A 19,006-nucleotide genomic window follows, 5' to 3' on the forward strand; every position below is an offset into this window, starting at 1 on the left:
ATTTTTTAAGTTTTTTGTCTTTTTTATAAATTCCAAACTATGATATGGGAGGGGAGGGGTGGCAATTGAAATCATCTTCTATAATTTCTCAAAAATTTATACAATTCTAGTTTAAAAAAATATGCATATTTCTAAAATGATTAGAGATAGAAAAAATACAAATATCAACATCAAATTAAGAAAATAAGTTAAGTCACAGAAAAAATGTTTTAAACTGCCTTTCCCCCTCAACATTTCTATAATTCTAGCAAAAAATAAACTTCTGCATATGTCTAAAGTGCTTAGAGATAGAAAAAACATCAACATTAAATTAGGAAGATAAATTATTTCATGGGAAAATGTTTTGAATTGCCCCTCACCCTGCCAACTCAAAAAATTCTGAAATTCTAGAAAAAAAGCATTTATATATTTCTAGCGTTTGGATAGAAAATGAAAACATCAGCATCAAATTAAGAAGATAAGTTATGTCATGGAAAAATGTTTTGAATTGCCACCTCCCCCTTCCAACTCAAAAAGTTCCAAATTCTATTGAGAAAAACTTAGAGCACTTAGAAATAGAAAAATATATAACATCAGCATTTAATTAAGAAGATAAATTATGTGACAGGAAGATGTTTTCAAATTATCCCCCCCCCCCCTTCCAACTCAAAAATGGTAAACATATCACAGCTCATATTACTGACTTACCAATAAAGTGAACATACCACTTGATGCCTTTTTTTTATGTTGTTTACAAATATAATAAACACTTCTATTGCAAATTAAAATTCAAGCACTTTTTGAGCTCTTAAAAATGACAAATTTTCAATAGAAGCATAAGTAATTGGTTGTTTTCAACAAACTAATGCTAATAATTTCTTGATCATTTTTGACAAAACAATACTACATTCTTTCAGTGCCAAAATTATTTATAATAATGTTAGTTTAGGTTAGGTCAAAAAGTGCTTAAATTTGAATTTACAATAGAAGCAATTACTATATTTGTAAAGAGCATAAAAAAGGCAACAAGGGATATATTCACTTTATTTATTTATTAATACCAAACATGGTAGGCTTTCAAGCTTGTTGCACTAGACATAATAAGAAGAAATTATCACAATGCTGACAACATAATACACACATACAAATCTATGAAAAATAACAACTACAACAAACACTGACAAATAATACTATAAATGATTTAAAAATGATTTACTGTGAAAATGTGTTTCTGCTAGTTTGGTTTTGAATGTGTTTATATTATTTGTTAGAAATTCTTTAGGTGGAAGGTCATTCTGTGGCTTCCATACCCTGCTGTAAAATGAATGTTGGCCTATTTTCCTTTTTGAAAGTGAAGGGTACAATTTATGTGGGTAATAACAGGTCCTGTTATTGTCATTAAATGTGAAGAACTATGATGTATTTATATTTCAATGCCTTTGATTATACAGAATGTGTTAATAATGTCTGCCCTATCCCTTTGGAATCAAAGACTTGGCAATCCTAGCCTGTGCAGTCTATTTCCATGCAGAAAATGTTTCAAATATGGTACAAGCCTAGTTGCTCTCACTGTATTTTTTCAACCCTTGCTCTGTCTTTTTTTAATTCAATGGATACAACACTGACAAGTTGTATTCAAGCATAGGTGGAACCATTGATTTATAAATGGTAATGAATGAACAGAGATTAAACTTACAGAAATTGTAGCTGATAGTTTGCCTTACAAGTTAGTTCAGAGACATACCAGTCAAACCTAAGACTAGAATCAAAATGAACACCAAGGTCACAGACATTTTCAACAGGTAAAATTGAATGTCCAGCAAGATGGTAGTGGTAACTTTGTTCTATACACTGTTACCAAAACCAATGGTAACATTTGTAAGTCAGTAATATGAACTGTGATACATTTATCCTCAAAAATTTCACACTTTAAGTTGAAAGAACTTTAATATATTTCTAAAGCACTTAGATATAGAAAAATTAAATATTATCCTCTCCTTTCTCTCAAATTTATTTGAATTTAGGGGGGGGGCTTACCTGATCTAATCAGCACTTCTAATGTTGTATAATAGAAATATCACAACAAAAATATAAGGCAGCATCATTGAGCCAGGAGGGCTGGCATCCCCTGCCCCCCTTATGAACACCCATGGATAGGCCTACATAATTCAATCATCAACAGAAATGGGTAGCCTAGCCTATATATTGTGATGCAGTAGCCTACCCTCAAGAAAATAAGATAGGAATAATTTAAAGCTATGTCAGACTTAGATGGGTTTTAGCATACCTGGCTGTACATAGCACAGCAGTGAAAAGTGACAAAATTATTCCAGGATAATTATTAAGCTTGGTAAAATTCTAGTTGATTGACTTTTGGCTATCTCGGAAAGGGGTTAGGTTAGGAAAATGAAATTTTTGGGGATGGGTCTATAGTCTAAAGTATATCTTGGGAAGGTATTTTAAAGTATTCACCTCTACTCCTTCCCCTCTAGAGGGCCCTGAAATTTGCCTACATGACAGGTCTATTTGCCTATTGAAATTTTGACAAAAAAAAAACATTTTACCTTAATTTTCAATTACCAGTTGCTTTTTCTCTGCCTTTAGTTCTGAAAATGCAATTTCTGGTATTTGAGTAGAGTTCTGAACCATATCAATGTTTTTGGTGAAATTCTAGTTGTTGACTTCTTGTTATCTTAGAAAGGGGTTAGATTAGGAAAAATAAACTTTCATGGATGAGTCTACAGGCTAAAGTATGTCCTGGGAAGGTATTTTGAAGTGCCTACCTCTACTCCTCCCTCTAGAAGGCCCTGACCTTTGATGACCTTCAAAAATATGTCTGTTATAAAAGCAGAACCTTTGAAAATAGATTTCCTGCTTGAATGAAGTACTCAAATAACAATTTGAATTCTACTCAAATAACAGGAATTGTATTTTCAGAACTAAAGGCATAGAAAAAGCAACTGGCAACTGAAAATTAAGATAAAACATTGTTTTGTCAATATTTTAATAGGGATAGATGTGTCATGTAGGTGAATTCCTGGAATCCCTAGAGGGAGAAGGAGTGGAGATGTTTACTTTAACATACCTTCCCAGGATATACTTTAGCCTGTAGACCCATCCCTGAAAGTTTCATTTTCCTAACCTAACCCCTTTCCAAGATAGCTAAAAGTCAATCAACTAGAATTTCACTAATGTTTTTATCAAATGTAGAGAATGTAATTGTATATCTTTTAACACTTTATAAATTAGGATTGAGGAAAGTTGTGAAGCTGAAAACAATTTTGTTGTAGCCTACTTCATTCAGGCAGAAGATCTATTTGAAAGGTTTCAATTTTATAACACACATATTTTTAAAGGTCATCAAATGTCAGGACCCTCTAGAGGGAGAGGAAGTAGGTAGGCTACTTCAAAATATCTTCCTGGGACATACATTAGCCTGTAGACCCATCCCTGAGAGTTTCATTTTCCTAACCTAACCCCTTTCTGGGATAGCAAGAAGTCACATAACTAGAATTTTACCTTAAGTTTAAGTGTACTAGCTTACAAGCAAGGTTAAAAGCTGAAAATACTTAAGGTAGGCCTAAGCACAGATTCATCCTTATAACAGTCATAGGCTATAGGATGAAATGTGATTGAAAAATAAGCAGCAATGTGCATTAATCTGCATTATATAGAATGACGAGTTAGGGACTCCCACCCTAGACATACTTTAGTCTGTAGATCTATCCCTGAAAGTTTCATTTTCCTGACCTGATCCTTTTCCAAGATAGTGAAAAATAGCTAAACTAGAATTTACCGTTTTCACTGCACCATAAATATTTTTAAGAATTCTTACCTTTTTTACTAACACAGATGTACTACTTTTTACTACTCTTAATTGATGTTTCAGCTGATTTTTCATCAGCTTGACTCTTTGCTGATACTTCTATAAATGTACCTGTTGTTGCCAATTACAAACCCAAAAATAAACCAGGGCCTTTGAAAAAAAGCCGAAAATAAGCGGTATAATGTTTTGCCCTAAATTTGACAACTTTTACCTCGTATACTTACCCTCGATTCGTCCTGCTACATTTTTCACGCAAAAAAAAAAAAACATTTTTTGCATGATCGGTCAAATCTTATTTGTTTTGATACAGACCTGTGTGTCATAATTGCTCAACGGCTTTGAAGTATTTTTTTTTATTGACTTCTAGAGCTTAATTTGGCCTATTCCTTTAAATAGCCTATTTAAATATCAAACAGTTCGTGGTAACAGAAATTAAGTAAAGAAAAATTCGGCTCAACAGCAACCAAAACTAATTTCGATGACAATAGATGTATTAAAAGAAATAGATTATTATGTTCATTCCAAACATAAAAAATTCATGTTTGATATAACTTACCAAAAGCTATGAGCCTTAGATAATCCTTAAAAAGTTCCTATGTACAAAAATGTGAGATTTTGTAGTCTTTGCCAGAAATTGATCCCGACACCCTACCGGTTTCATTTTTGGCAGAAAATAACTGATTTTTAGACGAAACAGTGGGGCATCGTGGTGTTTCAAGTCTGTTCAAAACACCCTGATATAGCTTAAATCTAAATAATCAGACAAGCCTGTTAAAACCCATTAAAACTCCAAGGCCATGTACTACATAGTGACACTAGTAAATAGGAGAAAAACGTTTCTCAGCCAACAGCACTAAAAATTTATAGGAATATGAATTCTTCAGATTTTTTAATCTCTTACTTTTTCAAGAAAAAACAGTGGCGTTCATTTTCCTTCGTTTTTGTGTTTTTCTAAAAGTTGTTTTTTTACTCTATAAAACCCAGTAATCAGTGTCATGCCTTTTAACCCAGTGTGGGTCACAATGGTTAAGTAGTTTTATTTTTCTACGCAACAGAAACAGAAGTACTTAGGACTGAGCTCATTTGAAGAAAGAGGAATAAAAACAATAGATAACTATCTATTGCAATTACCATATATCATATAAATTGGACTCAGTTTTGAGACCTCAAATGGGACAGGATTTAAATAATGGAAACCGCAGTGCATGTAAATGGATGCTGATTCAGACTTTTGTCTCAGCCCCTCGCCCAAGTAATTAAGCATGACATATTCTAAACAAACTAAAACTACTGTGGCTATTTTAATACTATCAGAGATTCAAGCAGTTTAAATTCTTTTATTAATTTTATGACCTTGCGAGGTCGTTGTATAACCCAAGAAAAAGTTTTTGGAAAACAACACTTTGCAACCCTCTTAATTCCAGATATTTTGTCGCTTCCTAACATACTGAGTCACTTGAAAGACAGAAAGTGATAATCCTTAACACGAGATTAAAAACAAAATCCAATAAACTCTGCTGAAAACTAGAGCAGAGGTATGAAATAGTCAAGGGAATGAGAAATAACGAATAATGACGTGTGATAGATCTTAAAAGTAATTAAAACAAAAAAAAAAAAAAGATTTTTCAGCTGAAAATAAAGACAAACATTTTAACATAAAACAAATAAAAATTATTCTGTATATGAGGGCGAGTGGCTGCCTTCTCCTAAATCCCTTGCTCTTCACGCCGAAGCTTTTAGTACTTTGAAACAGCTTCTTATCATAGGCACCGCAATAGTGCTGTTTAAGTAAAGAACGATGTTATTACATTGTGTTTGTTTTGGTTTCGTATCATAGAAACTTCGAAAAGGGCTCATTGGATTGGAAATTGAAAGGGCTAGTGCCCTTTTCAATAGTTGAAAGTGATTGGAGGGCAACTAACCCCCCTCATACGCCCACTATTTCCCTTACACATCCAAACACATCCAATCAACATTTTGAGATATCTATTTTGCTCAATGTAGTTGAAAGGTCTGGAAATTATATCTTTGAGGATTACAACTCCTGCACATCCCTCGGGGCAAGGGTTGTAAGATATCCTTGGGGCAAGGGTTGTAAGTTATGCCCTGGGGCCATATAAGGTTTATATAGAAAGGGTGATCATATGAAATTCAGAGGGGGCTTATGGGATTGGTAATCAAAATTTCTAGTGCCCTTTTTAAAATTCAGAGTGACTGGAGGACACTTATCCCACCCCCTTGTCCTGTGGTGGTGCAGTGGGTTTACCTTAGCTTGGTAATACGGGACCCAGAGATTGAATCATGCTGCAGGAATGCACTGCAGGGCCGACGCAGGGACCTTAATAGTCAAGAAGCGTCGTTAATCCGATACAATTAAATACACTTATCCCCCCCACACACACACAAACGTCATAATGCCTCAAAATGCATCCAATTGAAATTTCAATATAGCAATTTTATTCCAAATAGTCCAGAGACGATATAACAAAGCTTTTGGGTTGAAACAGCCCCCCCTCCAGAGCCTGAGGCAAGGGTTGTAAATTAAGCCCTGGGGGCATTTACGGTTTATATGTAAGGGTGGTTGTATAAACGTTAGAGGAGTCTCATTTGGTTGAAAACTGGAAGCTATAGTTCCCTTTCAAGAGTAAAAAATGGTGGAGGGCAACTATACCTCCCCCTTCGACTACCCTTTTTTTCAGCAAACGCATCTGATTAAAATCGTGACCTAGTTATTTTGTTCAAAATGGTCCAAATATAACACTGCGTCTAGGATTGACACAACCCCCCAGAGCCCTGGGGTTAGGGTTGTAAGTTTTGCCATGGGGGTACATAAGGTTTTTATTAAATGGCTGTTTGTATATAATTCAGTTGGGGCTCGCTTGACTTGAAATCGCAATTTATATTGCGCTTTTTAAGAATCAAAAGTAATTTGAGAGCAACCAGCCCCCTCTACGCCCATGATTTCCCCCAGCACCTTCAATCAAATTTTGATATAGTAATTTTGTTCATCGTAGTTGAGGGGTCCGGAAATTATGTCTTTGATGAGGGCAGCCACCCCTCGTCCCTAAGGCCAACAGTTGTGAGTTTTGCCTCTCAATCTCAATATTCAGTCAAAATTTGACAGAATATTGAGGGGGAGTTTGAACTAAATCAAAACACACAATTTGCATGTAGATTGTCAATAGGGCGTACCTCAAGAATGGATTTGCGTATTAAGTTGGAACTTTTGGATAATACTTAAAGGGGAAGATCAATTGACAAAAAGGTAATATATGGATTTCACTACTAACACGACTACTGATGCTACTTTTGCAAATACTCCACCATACTACTCCAACTACTACTTTAACTACAACAAATTGTAAGGCTTAGAGTATTAAGATGAAAAGGATGTCAAAAGGAGGTCAAAACTGCAAATCAGCAATATTTTTGGAACCGCTTAACGTGCCAAGGTGAAACGTGCCAACGTGCCAAGGCATCATGAAAGGATTGTTCAACCGACGGAAGGGCGAGATGTATATGCTACTACCGCTATTAATGTTGCTGCTGCTAGTGTTACTACTACTACTAATGCAATACTAACGCTGCAACTTTTTCTCCTACTACCACTGCAACGACTATGATATTAGTACCGTTAAGGTTAAGTCTACGAAGGTAAAATTTGAAAGAATATTAATGGCAAATTTGAACTGACAAAAGGCACTATGTGTACTTAGACCTTCAAAAGAGTCTGTGATAAGAATTGATTTGTGTATTAAGTTTGAACATCTGATGTTGAAGAGAATGTTGAAAAAAAACCGAAGGTGATGTGTGCATACCGCTACTAATACTACTGCTGCCACTACAACTTTTGCTACTACACAAGCTAAGGTTATTAAGGTGAAGCTTTCAAGGAATATTAGGGCAGATGTTGAACTAAATCAAAACAAATTATGGTCATGTAGATTGTCGAAAGGGTGACAAAGCAACATCACAATAATCGCTAACATTATTAAGTTAGACCTGTCAGGTTAAGTTGTGGCGGATTTTGAACTAGCCAGACGATACCATGTATACTTTAAATGCTACTTCTACGGGTACTTTAACTAGTGACACTGTTCATGGTACTTTTGCATTAGGAGTTGAGTTTTGTCCTATTGCTTCTATTGCTTATGTATAGCTGTTGTAACTCCAGTTTTGAAAAAAGGGAAACCGCTTTCTCAATGTTCGTCTTATAGGCCCATTGCAGTTTCTAGTTTGTTCTCGAAGATTTTTGAGCCATTGATTATTGAACATATTCGAAAACAGTGTGTCCTACCTCGTTTTCAGTTTGGGTTTCACACTCTAAGGAGTTTACATAGACCATTGGCTAATGGCGTATATGACATTAGGAATGCTTTCTGATCTCTAATCCATTCTCAGGCTATGCTTGAGTTATTTAAAAGGGCGTATCTGTTGATTTTGTTTGAACTCTTTATTGTATGTATAGACACCTCCGAGTACGTTTAAATATTGGATCTTTGCTTCTTCTTTCAGAACTCCATGTGAATCCTGGAATGAAATAAGGGGCCATTACCTCTCTTACTATTTATAATGCCACAACCCTAAGAGCCCAAGGAGATCTATCACCTTGCTGTATATCGAATGGTGTTAGTGTATCTGTTTTATGTTACGCGGATGACGTTATTAACCTAAGTAGGGCTTAGTTTAGTTCGGAAAAAACTTTTAGGGACATTGCTAATAATTATATTGACATTAGTCGTTCTTTAACTGCGGCTAAGTATCAAGTGCTATTATTTAATTTTAACCGTTCTGAAACCCTTGACAGAGTAAATCCAGATGGCTCTCATGTTGTACCACTGCAGGAGCTTGTGTACCTTGGTTTACCTATTGATGCATCCCTAAAACCAACTTGGAAATTACTTATTGCCTGAACCGAACGTAAGATCCATAATGCGTATGCTGGTGCAGTTGTATCACAGCTGAATCTTGGTAACACCCCTTTGTGAAAGCATATAATGCTGTTTCTCTCCCTTATGTTCTATACCTGGTTCCTTTCTGGGACTTTTTTAACTAATCAAATAAAATAGAAATCAGGAGGTCTTATATTTGGGTTCCTCCTTAGACTAGGAATGGTAGACTGCGAGAGAGATACAGCTTGCTGCATCCTCTTGATGCTGCAGATAAGCTTTTTTCCAAGCTTACAGATTATTCGTCAAACTACCCTTGGAAGTATTTTTTTCCCATGCTTATTTCCTTATTTTTTTTTTTTGCTGGGCTATTATCATTTTTGTATTGTATTTATTTTTACGATTCATTGAAAGAGGTTTACCACCCTTAGAGCGGCTTACGTTTCCAAAATATTTGGTTTATTCGAGTTTTAATTTGTATTTGCTCCTGTTTTTGTATGTGCATTTTTCATGTTCTTTCTGTTTGTTACACTCCATCCCCATGCCGTGTATTTTTGATGGATTATAAAATAAATTAATTTATTAATTAATAAGTAAAAACCTTTAGGGAACGTTTAGTGGGAGTTTCAATTAAACAAAATAACTATATGCATGTGTATATTAAAAGGGCATATAAACAATATCATAGGTAGTTCTGCTCTAAAATAACTAGTAATATCATCGATATTTCAAAGGAGCTAATTTGATTGGAAATTAAAAACTCTAGTGCCCTTTTTAAGAGTCAAAAGTGATTGGAAGGCAATAAAATTTCCAATTCAGTTTCCCTGAAAAAGACGATCTAAATATAAAATGAACAGAAATTAATGTAAAAAAAGCTTCTTCCACAAAATATATTTTTCAAGGTAAAGTCAAGAACTCCATTGAACCAAAATGAGCAAAAATAGAATAAAACCATCTACCAAGCTCAAAACTATCACAAATTAGCATCAATAAATAAATGAAACTCAAAACGAGCATAAATTGACATGATTAGGGCTCAAAACCTCCATGCATTCTGAAGGCCAGAACATAATTTGCACTTTATTGAAAAACATTTTTAGTGTCTTCTCTTTTATAACTTTAATAGATCAAAAACAATTAAGATTCTAAAGAATACATATAAGCATATGTATATTAAACTGACAATGCACATTCATTTGTGTTTTTTCAGTAAAGTGCAAATTATGTTCTGGCCTTGAGAAGGTAAAAAGTTGTGAGCCTTAATCATGTTAATTTCTGATCGTTTTGGGTTTGACTTGGTTATTCATTGTAATTTCTGTTCGCTTTGTAGTTTCATTTGTTTATTGATGCTGTTTTAAGGTAGTTTTACGCTTGATAGATTATTTGATTCTATTTGGAGTTCTTTACTTTTTCTTGTAAAACTTATTTTCTGGAAAAAGTTTTTTAAAAATTAGCTCCAATTAAGCGGCCCTTGTTTTTCAGGAGTCGTTCTTAAAGAATTGGAGCAAAAAGTCAAGCTTTAGCGTTAAGAGCAAGGAATTGAAATGGGGGGGGGGTGCCTCCCCTTATCTTATCGTGTCTGGAGTAATTTCTGTTTGTTTCAAATTTTAATGTTCAGTTGAAAAAAAAAATAGTCCAATTTCTGATCGTTTTTCAAGTAATGCCAAAGGAAAATCCCTCACCGCACGAAAAATTTCAAGATGGATAGTTTCTTCAATGTAAAATCCTCCCCTCCTGGAAAATTCCTCCGGACAATTTTATTCTTGCCTAAAATTACCCCTGGGAAATTTTATCGGACATTTCTACCTAGAAAATTCTCCCTAGCTGACTTTCATCTGAAAAAAAGACTTACTTTCTATTTGCTTTTTGATCTTTTTTTAAAAGCACGTCAGAAATATCCCCCGTGAAAATTTTTCCCGAGCAATTCTCCACAACATCTCCACATGAAAAATTGAGTCGCATAAGAGAAATTGAGACAAATAAAAAGAAATTCCTGTCGGAATTCTGAAAATTCCCCCGTGTAGAATTTCTCCTGGAAAATTCATCCCGGAAACTGACCTCCCCACGGAAAACCCTCCCCGTGGAAAATCTCCCCATGCAGAAAATACCACCCCTACCGAAAAACGTCTGTAGGTTATACATTCCGATAAAGACTATACTTAAACAATCAGCATATTCCATAACTTACAGCTTTCTCCAGAGAACCCCATGCAGAAAATACCACCCCTCGCGAAAAATGTCTGTATACATTCCGATAAACACTATACTTAAACAATCAGCATATTCCATAGCTTACAGCTCTTTCTACAGAGAATGGGGGGGGGGCATGTCATCCCCATATGTATAGTTATTGGATTCCTCAATCATGCTGAACAAAACGGCTATCTAATAATTTGATCCGATTGCTCTCCTTTTGGCTACTTAAAAAGGGCACTAGAACTTTTAATATCCGTTTGATTGAGGCCTTCCAATCTTTTAGAGCTATTGATTTGATAAGATCACCCCCTGGAAAAAAATAAATAAATACGCAATCGTGATCATTCTTCTGGTAAAAAAAAAATCTAAATTCTTGCCATTAGGAGCTTGAAAGAACAGTAATGTCATACATATGATTTTCATAATTTGACTTTATGGCATCGTCATGAAGTACCAGACGGCACCAAAACCCTATATATGAGCTTTACAAACTCCTTCTTGTAAAATCTCCATCCCCACCCCCACCCCATAGCAAGCGAACCAAATAATCATGCTCTAAAAAAAACTGCCGAACGAAAAAATTAATTAAAAATGGGCCTAAAGTAACGTTTGTTTTTTGTTAACAATTTTTTAAGAAATTTTAAAACATAGCTTGAAACGTTGATGTTTCTTTTTTTAATTATTTCATTTCTCCAGCACTAGCAAGGCATCAAAATACCGTAAAAATTGCATTGGAGGTCATTTAGAAGCTAATAAATAAGCTTAGCAAATATTTTTCTTGACAACGCCAGTGTCAAGTTTTATACAATACCAAACAATGGGACATTTTGAGTCCTTTACCATTGAAATTTCTATGCTCAAAAATATTTAACACGACGATCAAAATTCCTTGCTTGGATGCCACTCCTTCCAAGTCCTCTTAGTCAGTGAAAATGAAAAAAGACGAGTTCTGAAAAAAAATGTCTCGTGAATAAATACTTTTTGTGTTTATCCTAACAGTAAAGGTAAATAAAACAATTTTTCGGGAATTTCAAGAAGAGCTTACAATATGCAAACATTTGAAGTTTTCCCGATAAGGGTTTTACTTTCCTATCCTATCCAATTGTGAATGAATTGGATAGAGAAGTAAAACCCTAATTGGGAAAACTTCACATGTTTGAAAACCCCCCATATCGCCAGGGGCAAAGGTTTATGGTGTGATATTAATTCATTGTTTACATATAGGATTTTTTTATTGAGAAAAGAGGCACATTTGATCCTGGGTCTCCAAAAAGCTAAGGGTATTAAGGTGAAGCTTTCAGAGAATATTGAAGGGGTGTTGAACTAAAGAAAAGTCCACTATGTGTATGCATGTTATCATAAGGGCGTATCAACAGTATCTCAGGAACGGCTTAGGGCTTTAAGTTGAAACGCTCAGGGTATGATGAGGAGGATGTTCAACTGACTAAAAGGTGATGTGTCCATACTACTACTACTATTGCTACTAGTTCAACTACTACTACTAAGGCTAAGGGTATTAAGGACAGAATTTCAGGGAATATTGAAGCGGAAGTTAGACCAAATCAAAACACACTATGTACATGCATGTCAAAAGGGCATATCAGTAATAACTGATGTCAGAGCACCATTTCAGGAACAACTTAAAGCATTAAGTTGAAACTTATAGGGCATACTAAGGGGGATGTTGAACTAACCAAAAAACACCACGTGTATGCTACTATTACTACTACTATTGTTGGTAATATTTCTACCGCTACTACAACTAAAACTACCGCGAAGGGTATAAAGGTGAAATTGAGGGAACGTTGTCCTAGATCAAAACAAAACATTCATACAGGTTGTCAAAAGGGCGCATCAGCAACATCTCAAGAACAGTTTAGGGCATTAAATTGAAACTTTCAGGATATGTCAAGGAGGATCCTGAACTAACCAAAAGGTGCAATGTGCATACTGCTACTACTACTACTAATACTACGGCTGCTTCTTCTATTGAGGCTAAGGGTATGGAGGTGAAACTTCCAGGGAATGTTTAGGGGGCTGTGAGAACACACAATGGACATAAAGGTTGTCAAAAGGATGTATCAGTAATATGTCAAGAACAGCTTAGAGCATTCAGTTGAAACTTTCAGGACATATTGGACTAACCAAAAGGTACTATCTCCATACTACTACTATTATTAATGCTAAGGATGTCGTGGTGAACCTCTCAGAGAATTTTTAGGGGATGTTGAACTAAATCAAACACATCATGTGCTTGCAGGTTGTCAAAAGAACGTATCAGCCCTGTTTCGGAAGCGGCTTAAAGTATTAAGTTTAAGATTTCAAGGCGTGTTCAGGGGGATGTTGAACTAAACAAAAGACAGTTTTTGAATGCTACTGGTACTACTACTAGTACTATAACTTTTACTACTCCAGCTGCTCCTACTACTACTACTATTGCTATTATGGCTGCGATTATTACTATGGATAAGAATTCTAAGGTAAAACTTTCAGGAAATGGTGAGGGTGGTATGGAATTATACCGTATATAAAAGCAGGTTGTCAACAGGGCATATCAGCTATATCTCAAGAACGGCCTGGAGTATTAAGCAAAAGTTTCAGGGCCTTTTAAGGTAGATGTTGAACTAAATCAAATCATGCTATGTATATTCAAAATGTAAAAACGATGTATCAGCAATAACCCAGGAACACCTTAGGGTATTAAGCTGACAACTTCAAGGTTACTAATATTACTACTATATAGCTATTACTTCTACTACTGCTATTATTGAAAAAAAAATATCAAAATATTTAAAGTGTAGCCAGGTTGTCAAAATTCGTACGCAGGAAGGATTGGAAGAGGATGTTAAGTTGAAACTAGAATAGGATATTGAGTTGAAATAGGGTATTAAGGTAAAGTTCATGGGGATAAAAACAAAATCAAAACAAACTATATGCCCGCAATTCGTCAAAAGGGTAAATTCAAGACATCCCAGGAACCACTCAGGGGTATTAATTGAAACTATCAGGGCTACTACTAGTACTACTTCTGCTTTTACTGTTGTACAATTAAAACAAGAGTTTAAATGCATCCGTGTTGTCAAATGGCATGGATGCAATATCCCAAGTGCTGAATAGGCCTAAGACTTTCAGAAGAAACTTTCAACTTTACACATTAAGTTGAAACTTCCAGGGAAACTTCAGGTGGATGCAAAACTAAATGAAGAGCACTAGGTACATGCTGGTTGTTGAAAGGGTGGATCAGAGATAGCTAAGGAATGACTGAGAGTATGAAATCAAAGTACATTCAAGGACACCCGATGGCAAAGATGCAATATCATTGGCAGCGCAACCCCCCCTCCCCCCCCCATCCCCATCATTTCCCCTACTAAAGACGAAGGACATTCAGGTGAGCCTTTCAGAGAATGTTGATTAGAGTGTTGGACTGAATCAAAATACGTGAGGTGTATACGGATTGTCAAAAGGGCATAACTCAGGAATGACTGAGGATACTAATCTGGAACTTTCAGAAAATGACAAGGGAGATGATCAAAAAGGCAATCTTTGCATGCTACCACTACTACTACAACTAACCCAACAACCACTGCTACCACTACTACTACCGCACCAGCCGATTTACAATATTAAGGAGAGATTTAAATTAAATCAAAATACAGCATGTGAATATAAATTGTCAAAAGAGAGTATCTCAAGAATTGATTTGGCTATTAAGTTGGAACTTTCAGAAAACGCTTAAAGGTGAAGATCATCTGACCAAAGGCAATATGTTCGCGCTACTACTAATACTACTATCACGGCTATATTTACTACTACTGTTTTAACTACTACTTCTGTTGCAACTACTTGTAAGGCTAGGAACATCGAGATGAAAATTTTAATATGTATATGAACATATAGATGATCAAAAGGTCATATGAACAATGTCATTGCAGTGAATAATTGCATTAATTTGAACCTTCCGGGACTTGATGAGAGGAATATTCAACTGATCAAAAGGCAATACGTTAAGACTACTGCTGCTACTAGGACTACTGCTATTATTATTAATATTTCTATTAGTAACACCAATACCACTACTGTGACTACTATTGCAACTATCCCTAATGGTATGAAGGTGAAAGTTTCAAGACATTTAGAAAGAGGAAGGTGAACTGAATCAAAATATGTCATGTGTATGTAGGTTGCCAAAAGACCGTAACAACAATATCTTAGGAACACTAACAGGATGTGTGTGAAGAAGTTGAAACTAATAGGGCTTGTTGTGGGGAATTTTGAACTAGCCAAAAGGAAATATTTGCATCCTAATGCTACTGCTCATCTACTACTGCTGATACTATTACTACTACTTCTACTACTACTACTACTACTACTACTACTGCCACTAAAGTTAAGACTACTACTATTAATTCAACTGCTATTACCACTACTGCTGCAATTAAAACTAAGTGTATTCAGGCGAAAAACTTGGATTGTGTTGAAACTGTATGGAACTAATTTGAACAACCACTCAGGTTGTCAAGAGGACGTATCACAAATGCTTTAGAAATGGTTGATAGCATTAAGTTAAAATATTCAGCGTGTGTTGAAGCCGAAGATGCTACTATAGCATCTTCGGATGCATACTGCTACTATAACTGTTGCTACAATGCAAGCTAAGAGTATTAAGGTGAAGCTTTTAAGGAATATTTAGATGGATGTTAAACTAAATCAAGACAGACTATGAGCATGTAGATTTTCAAAAATGTGACAGCAATATCTCAAGAACGGTTTTCCTTATTAAGTAAGCCCTTTAAGGGTATGTGTAGTGAATTACACTTACTGTAACCCATGACAATAATATTATCAGTGTGAAACGTTTAGAGAAGGTTTATGGGGAGTTTGAAATTAGCGAAAAAACTACATGTATGCAGGTTTTCAAAAGGGCATATAAGAAATTTCATTGGCAGTGCTGCTCTATAATATCTAGGAATATCGTTGAAAATTTTAAAGGAGCCAATTCGATTCAAAATTAAATATGCTTGCCCTCCAAAATGATTTGCACTTTACTGATAACAAACTACGTTTTTAACGTATTTCTTTTTACAACTACGATAGATCCAAAATTGTTGAGACTTTAAGCAATGAATATCAGTATATATTCCACTGTCAATTCACATTCATTTGTTCGTTTCAGTAACCTAGCTTTATATTTATTTTTCTGTATGTGAAATAAAAACACATAACTCGAAATAAAAATTATTTTCAATAAAGTGGAAGGTTACGTTCTGATCTTTAGAAGGCACAGGGGTATTAACCGTACTCCTCTTTATGGTAATTACGCATCGTTTTAAACTTGACTTGATTATTTATTGTAATTTCTGTTTATTTTGGGTTTCATTTAGTTACTGATAATGATTTATGATAGTTTTACGCTTGAAATATTATTTTTTTTCTTTCCATCCTTAGTTTAAGTAGCTCTTTACTTTTTGAAAAACTTCTTTTGTGAAAGAAATTTTTAAAATAAACTTTAAAAAAAGCTCGTGTTAAATTCCCTAGTTCAAAGTAAACAAATTAAATTATACAGTTTCAAAAAAAAAAAAAAAAAAAAAAAAAAAAAAAAAAAAAAAAAAAAAAAAAAAAAAAAAAACTCGAATAAGCTCAGTGTCCAGTAAAGCACTGGTTTTTAGGGATTCTACAAATATAGGGAAATATAATGGGTTAGTTTGTATCAAACACTTTTTCAGAAAAATTTTACATAACTGCGAAGCAATAATTTTTCTTGGTTCGAAGTTTCAACTTCACCCTTTACTTTCATCAGAAAGAACTATTTTTTTTAACAACAAGCATAGTCTAAAACCATCACAATCAGCATAAACAAACGATTAAAAATCTAAATTCGGAATCAGGATGAAGATTGAAGATCTGATAATAATGTTATGGCAATTGTTGCAGGATGAATTGATGGTGTAAACTTTCTGAGAAAATATTATTAATTTATTTTCAAGAGTTATTAATTGAAAATTCACTTTGCTACTACGATGTTGGCTTAATTAAGAAATCACACAGTCCACATAACAAAATTTCAGCTTTAAGGAAAGCACAAAGACGCATAAGCCACCACTAATACTGCAACGACACCATTTACCAAGAACATGTTTTATGATTACGAAATAATTGTTAAATTTTCTCTGAAGACATAACAATAAAAAAGGAGAGAATGTATAATACAAAAATGAAATTATAATAAAAAAGATCAGAAATAGGGTGCCCATCCGAAGTACATTTGACAAAGATTTTCCTCGGAGCTAGCTTCAAGTATTAGCTGATTCACTTGACCTTCAATGCTCAACTTCTGAGAACTTTTCCGAAAGCGCGATACAATCACTCCCTGCAGGCGTAGTTCAATGTTCCGAACAACTTCCATTGCCTTAAAAGCCACAAAAAAAAGTTAGTAAATAGCAGAGTTAAGAATAGCAAATTATCACTTTTTCCTTGTTTGCACTGCTCATTGAGAATGATAGTTATTTATTATGTTATGACATTTGAAGCTGCGCAGCCCGGAAATTATTAACTAAGAGTGCAATTGATCAGACATTATCGGACTCGGGGCTACCACCCCAAGTAAGATATCTTCAACTTCACTGATTTTATTCTTGTTCCTGTCTCCCAGTAGTAAGAAAAACGTTAATAAAGATGTAAAAAAAAAACCTGCATGGAAATCATTTAAAAAGAATAAAAGAGTTTCATCGGGAAAGAATCGAAACAAAGACATGTGCGATTTATTCTTTCGTAAGCTTTCGCCTGGCTTAGGGAGTTTCCGACGATTCATAAAATGATTTATTTTCTAGCACCATTACCAGATTTGAACATATCTGCTCCCTTAACAATCCTGATTTGTCTTATTAGAGCATTAAACTGTGTGCAGGCTTAGAAGCTTTAGGCACCCATGCAAGCTAGTTTGATACATGTTGTCGTTCTCAAAATGTAGGGGCGTATCTAGCACTTTGTACTCAAGTGAGTCTTCCAACTCCTATTATTCTTCCGACGGACTTTAAACATGTAGTTACATTAACAGAAGTGTCTTCACCTTATAAAGTTACAAAAGACAGACAGATTGGTTATGAGAAAGATACAAATGACCCCGAGCTTTGCGCGTTAGATAGCAGATACCAGATACCTTACTTTTCTTCTCTTTCTCCTTGCGTATTAATTAATATATAGAAAATTGTTTCTTCTTTCATTATCTTTCATTAAATATCCGATATTTTTACACAAAGGGCGCCTTAGCATTGCCTAATTGAAGAGCCACATGTCTCCCGTTTTGTTTCCCGACCACTTCGCATTGAAGGAATAATCAGATAACTTCATAGGAGACTCATTTAATACGAAATTCTAAACTTCGTATCCAGCCCTTGTTAGAGTAAAAAAAATTGTTAAAGGAAGACTAGCCCCCTTCTAATGCTTTTTCGCTAAAACTATAATCACCAGCGATCTATGATCAAAAGTTTTCGACAGCAGTTTTGTTTAAAATTGTCAAAAGGTCCAATAATGGGGCTCCAGGTGTATTCTGATAGTTTACCGCTAAAATATTGCATTCATTTTCTGAGTCATCGATTTTTGGATCATTGACAAGTGTCATTATAAAAAGCGTCATTGCGTTTTCCTGTAATTAGACAAACTACCAGTGATTTTTTTTTTCAGTCATTAAAAAATACTGTTATTACTTATTTCTTGTAATCAGAATAAATACATTAGTTTTTTTTTCTCAAGTCCTTACAAAAAGTACAATCGTTTTGATACCATAAGATAATAACTGTCAGTTTTTCCAACGACAGACATGGCTGCCAGGGATAACTGAATCCATCGAAACCGTTCCATCTGAAAACTGTTTACTCTTATAAGCTACCCATACTCTTTGGGCTTGACTAAAAGGAGTATTTACACGTTATAAATTAAGGGCATCAAAAGCTCTTCAATCATTAAAAAAATTTAGTTTTAGGCCATTACGGTACAGCCCCCAAAGAGTTCGGGTCGAAAAAGAAAAAAAACATTAACCAAAATGTTTTTGTTAGAAATAACCAGATCATTGCAGATAATGATTATTATAGTGGTAAAATAAGCTAAGCATTACCTTTTC

The 19,006-nt window shown here is 34.7% G+C and overlaps 2 protein-coding genes across 2 annotated transcripts in view; both read right to left on the reverse strand.

Annotated features, from left to right (window-relative positions):
- The window catches only part of LOC136031306 (histidine--tRNA ligase-like), a 34,635-nt gene extending 30,696 nt beyond the window's left edge, over positions 1-3,939 (reverse strand). The window contains exon 1 of the mRNA XM_065710762.1: positions 3,815-3,939. Coding sequence (XP_065566834.1) covers positions 3,815-3,880 — 66 coding nt within the window. The 5' untranslated portion in view covers positions 3,881-3,939. The remainder of the gene's footprint in view (positions 1-3,814) is intronic.
- A 13,136-nt stretch (positions 3,940-17,075) lies between these two features.
- LOC136031307 (serine/threonine-protein kinase atr-like) overlaps positions 17,076-19,006 on the reverse strand; it is a 76,721-nt gene continuing 74,790 nt past the window's right edge. Inside the window, 2 exon segments of the mRNA XM_065710763.1 lie at positions 17,076-17,296; positions 19,001-19,006. The exon segment at positions 19,001-19,006 is cut by the window's right edge and continues 174 nt beyond it. Coding sequence (XP_065566835.1) covers positions 17,123-17,296; positions 19,001-19,006 — 180 coding nt within the window. The 3' untranslated portion in view covers positions 17,076-17,122.

Source organism: Artemia franciscana, chromosome 9 (genome assembly GCF_032884065.1).
Source record: "Artemia franciscana chromosome 9, ASM3288406v1, whole genome shotgun sequence".
Classification (NCBI taxonomy): domain Eukaryota; kingdom Metazoa; phylum Arthropoda; class Branchiopoda; order Anostraca; family Artemiidae; genus Artemia; species Artemia franciscana.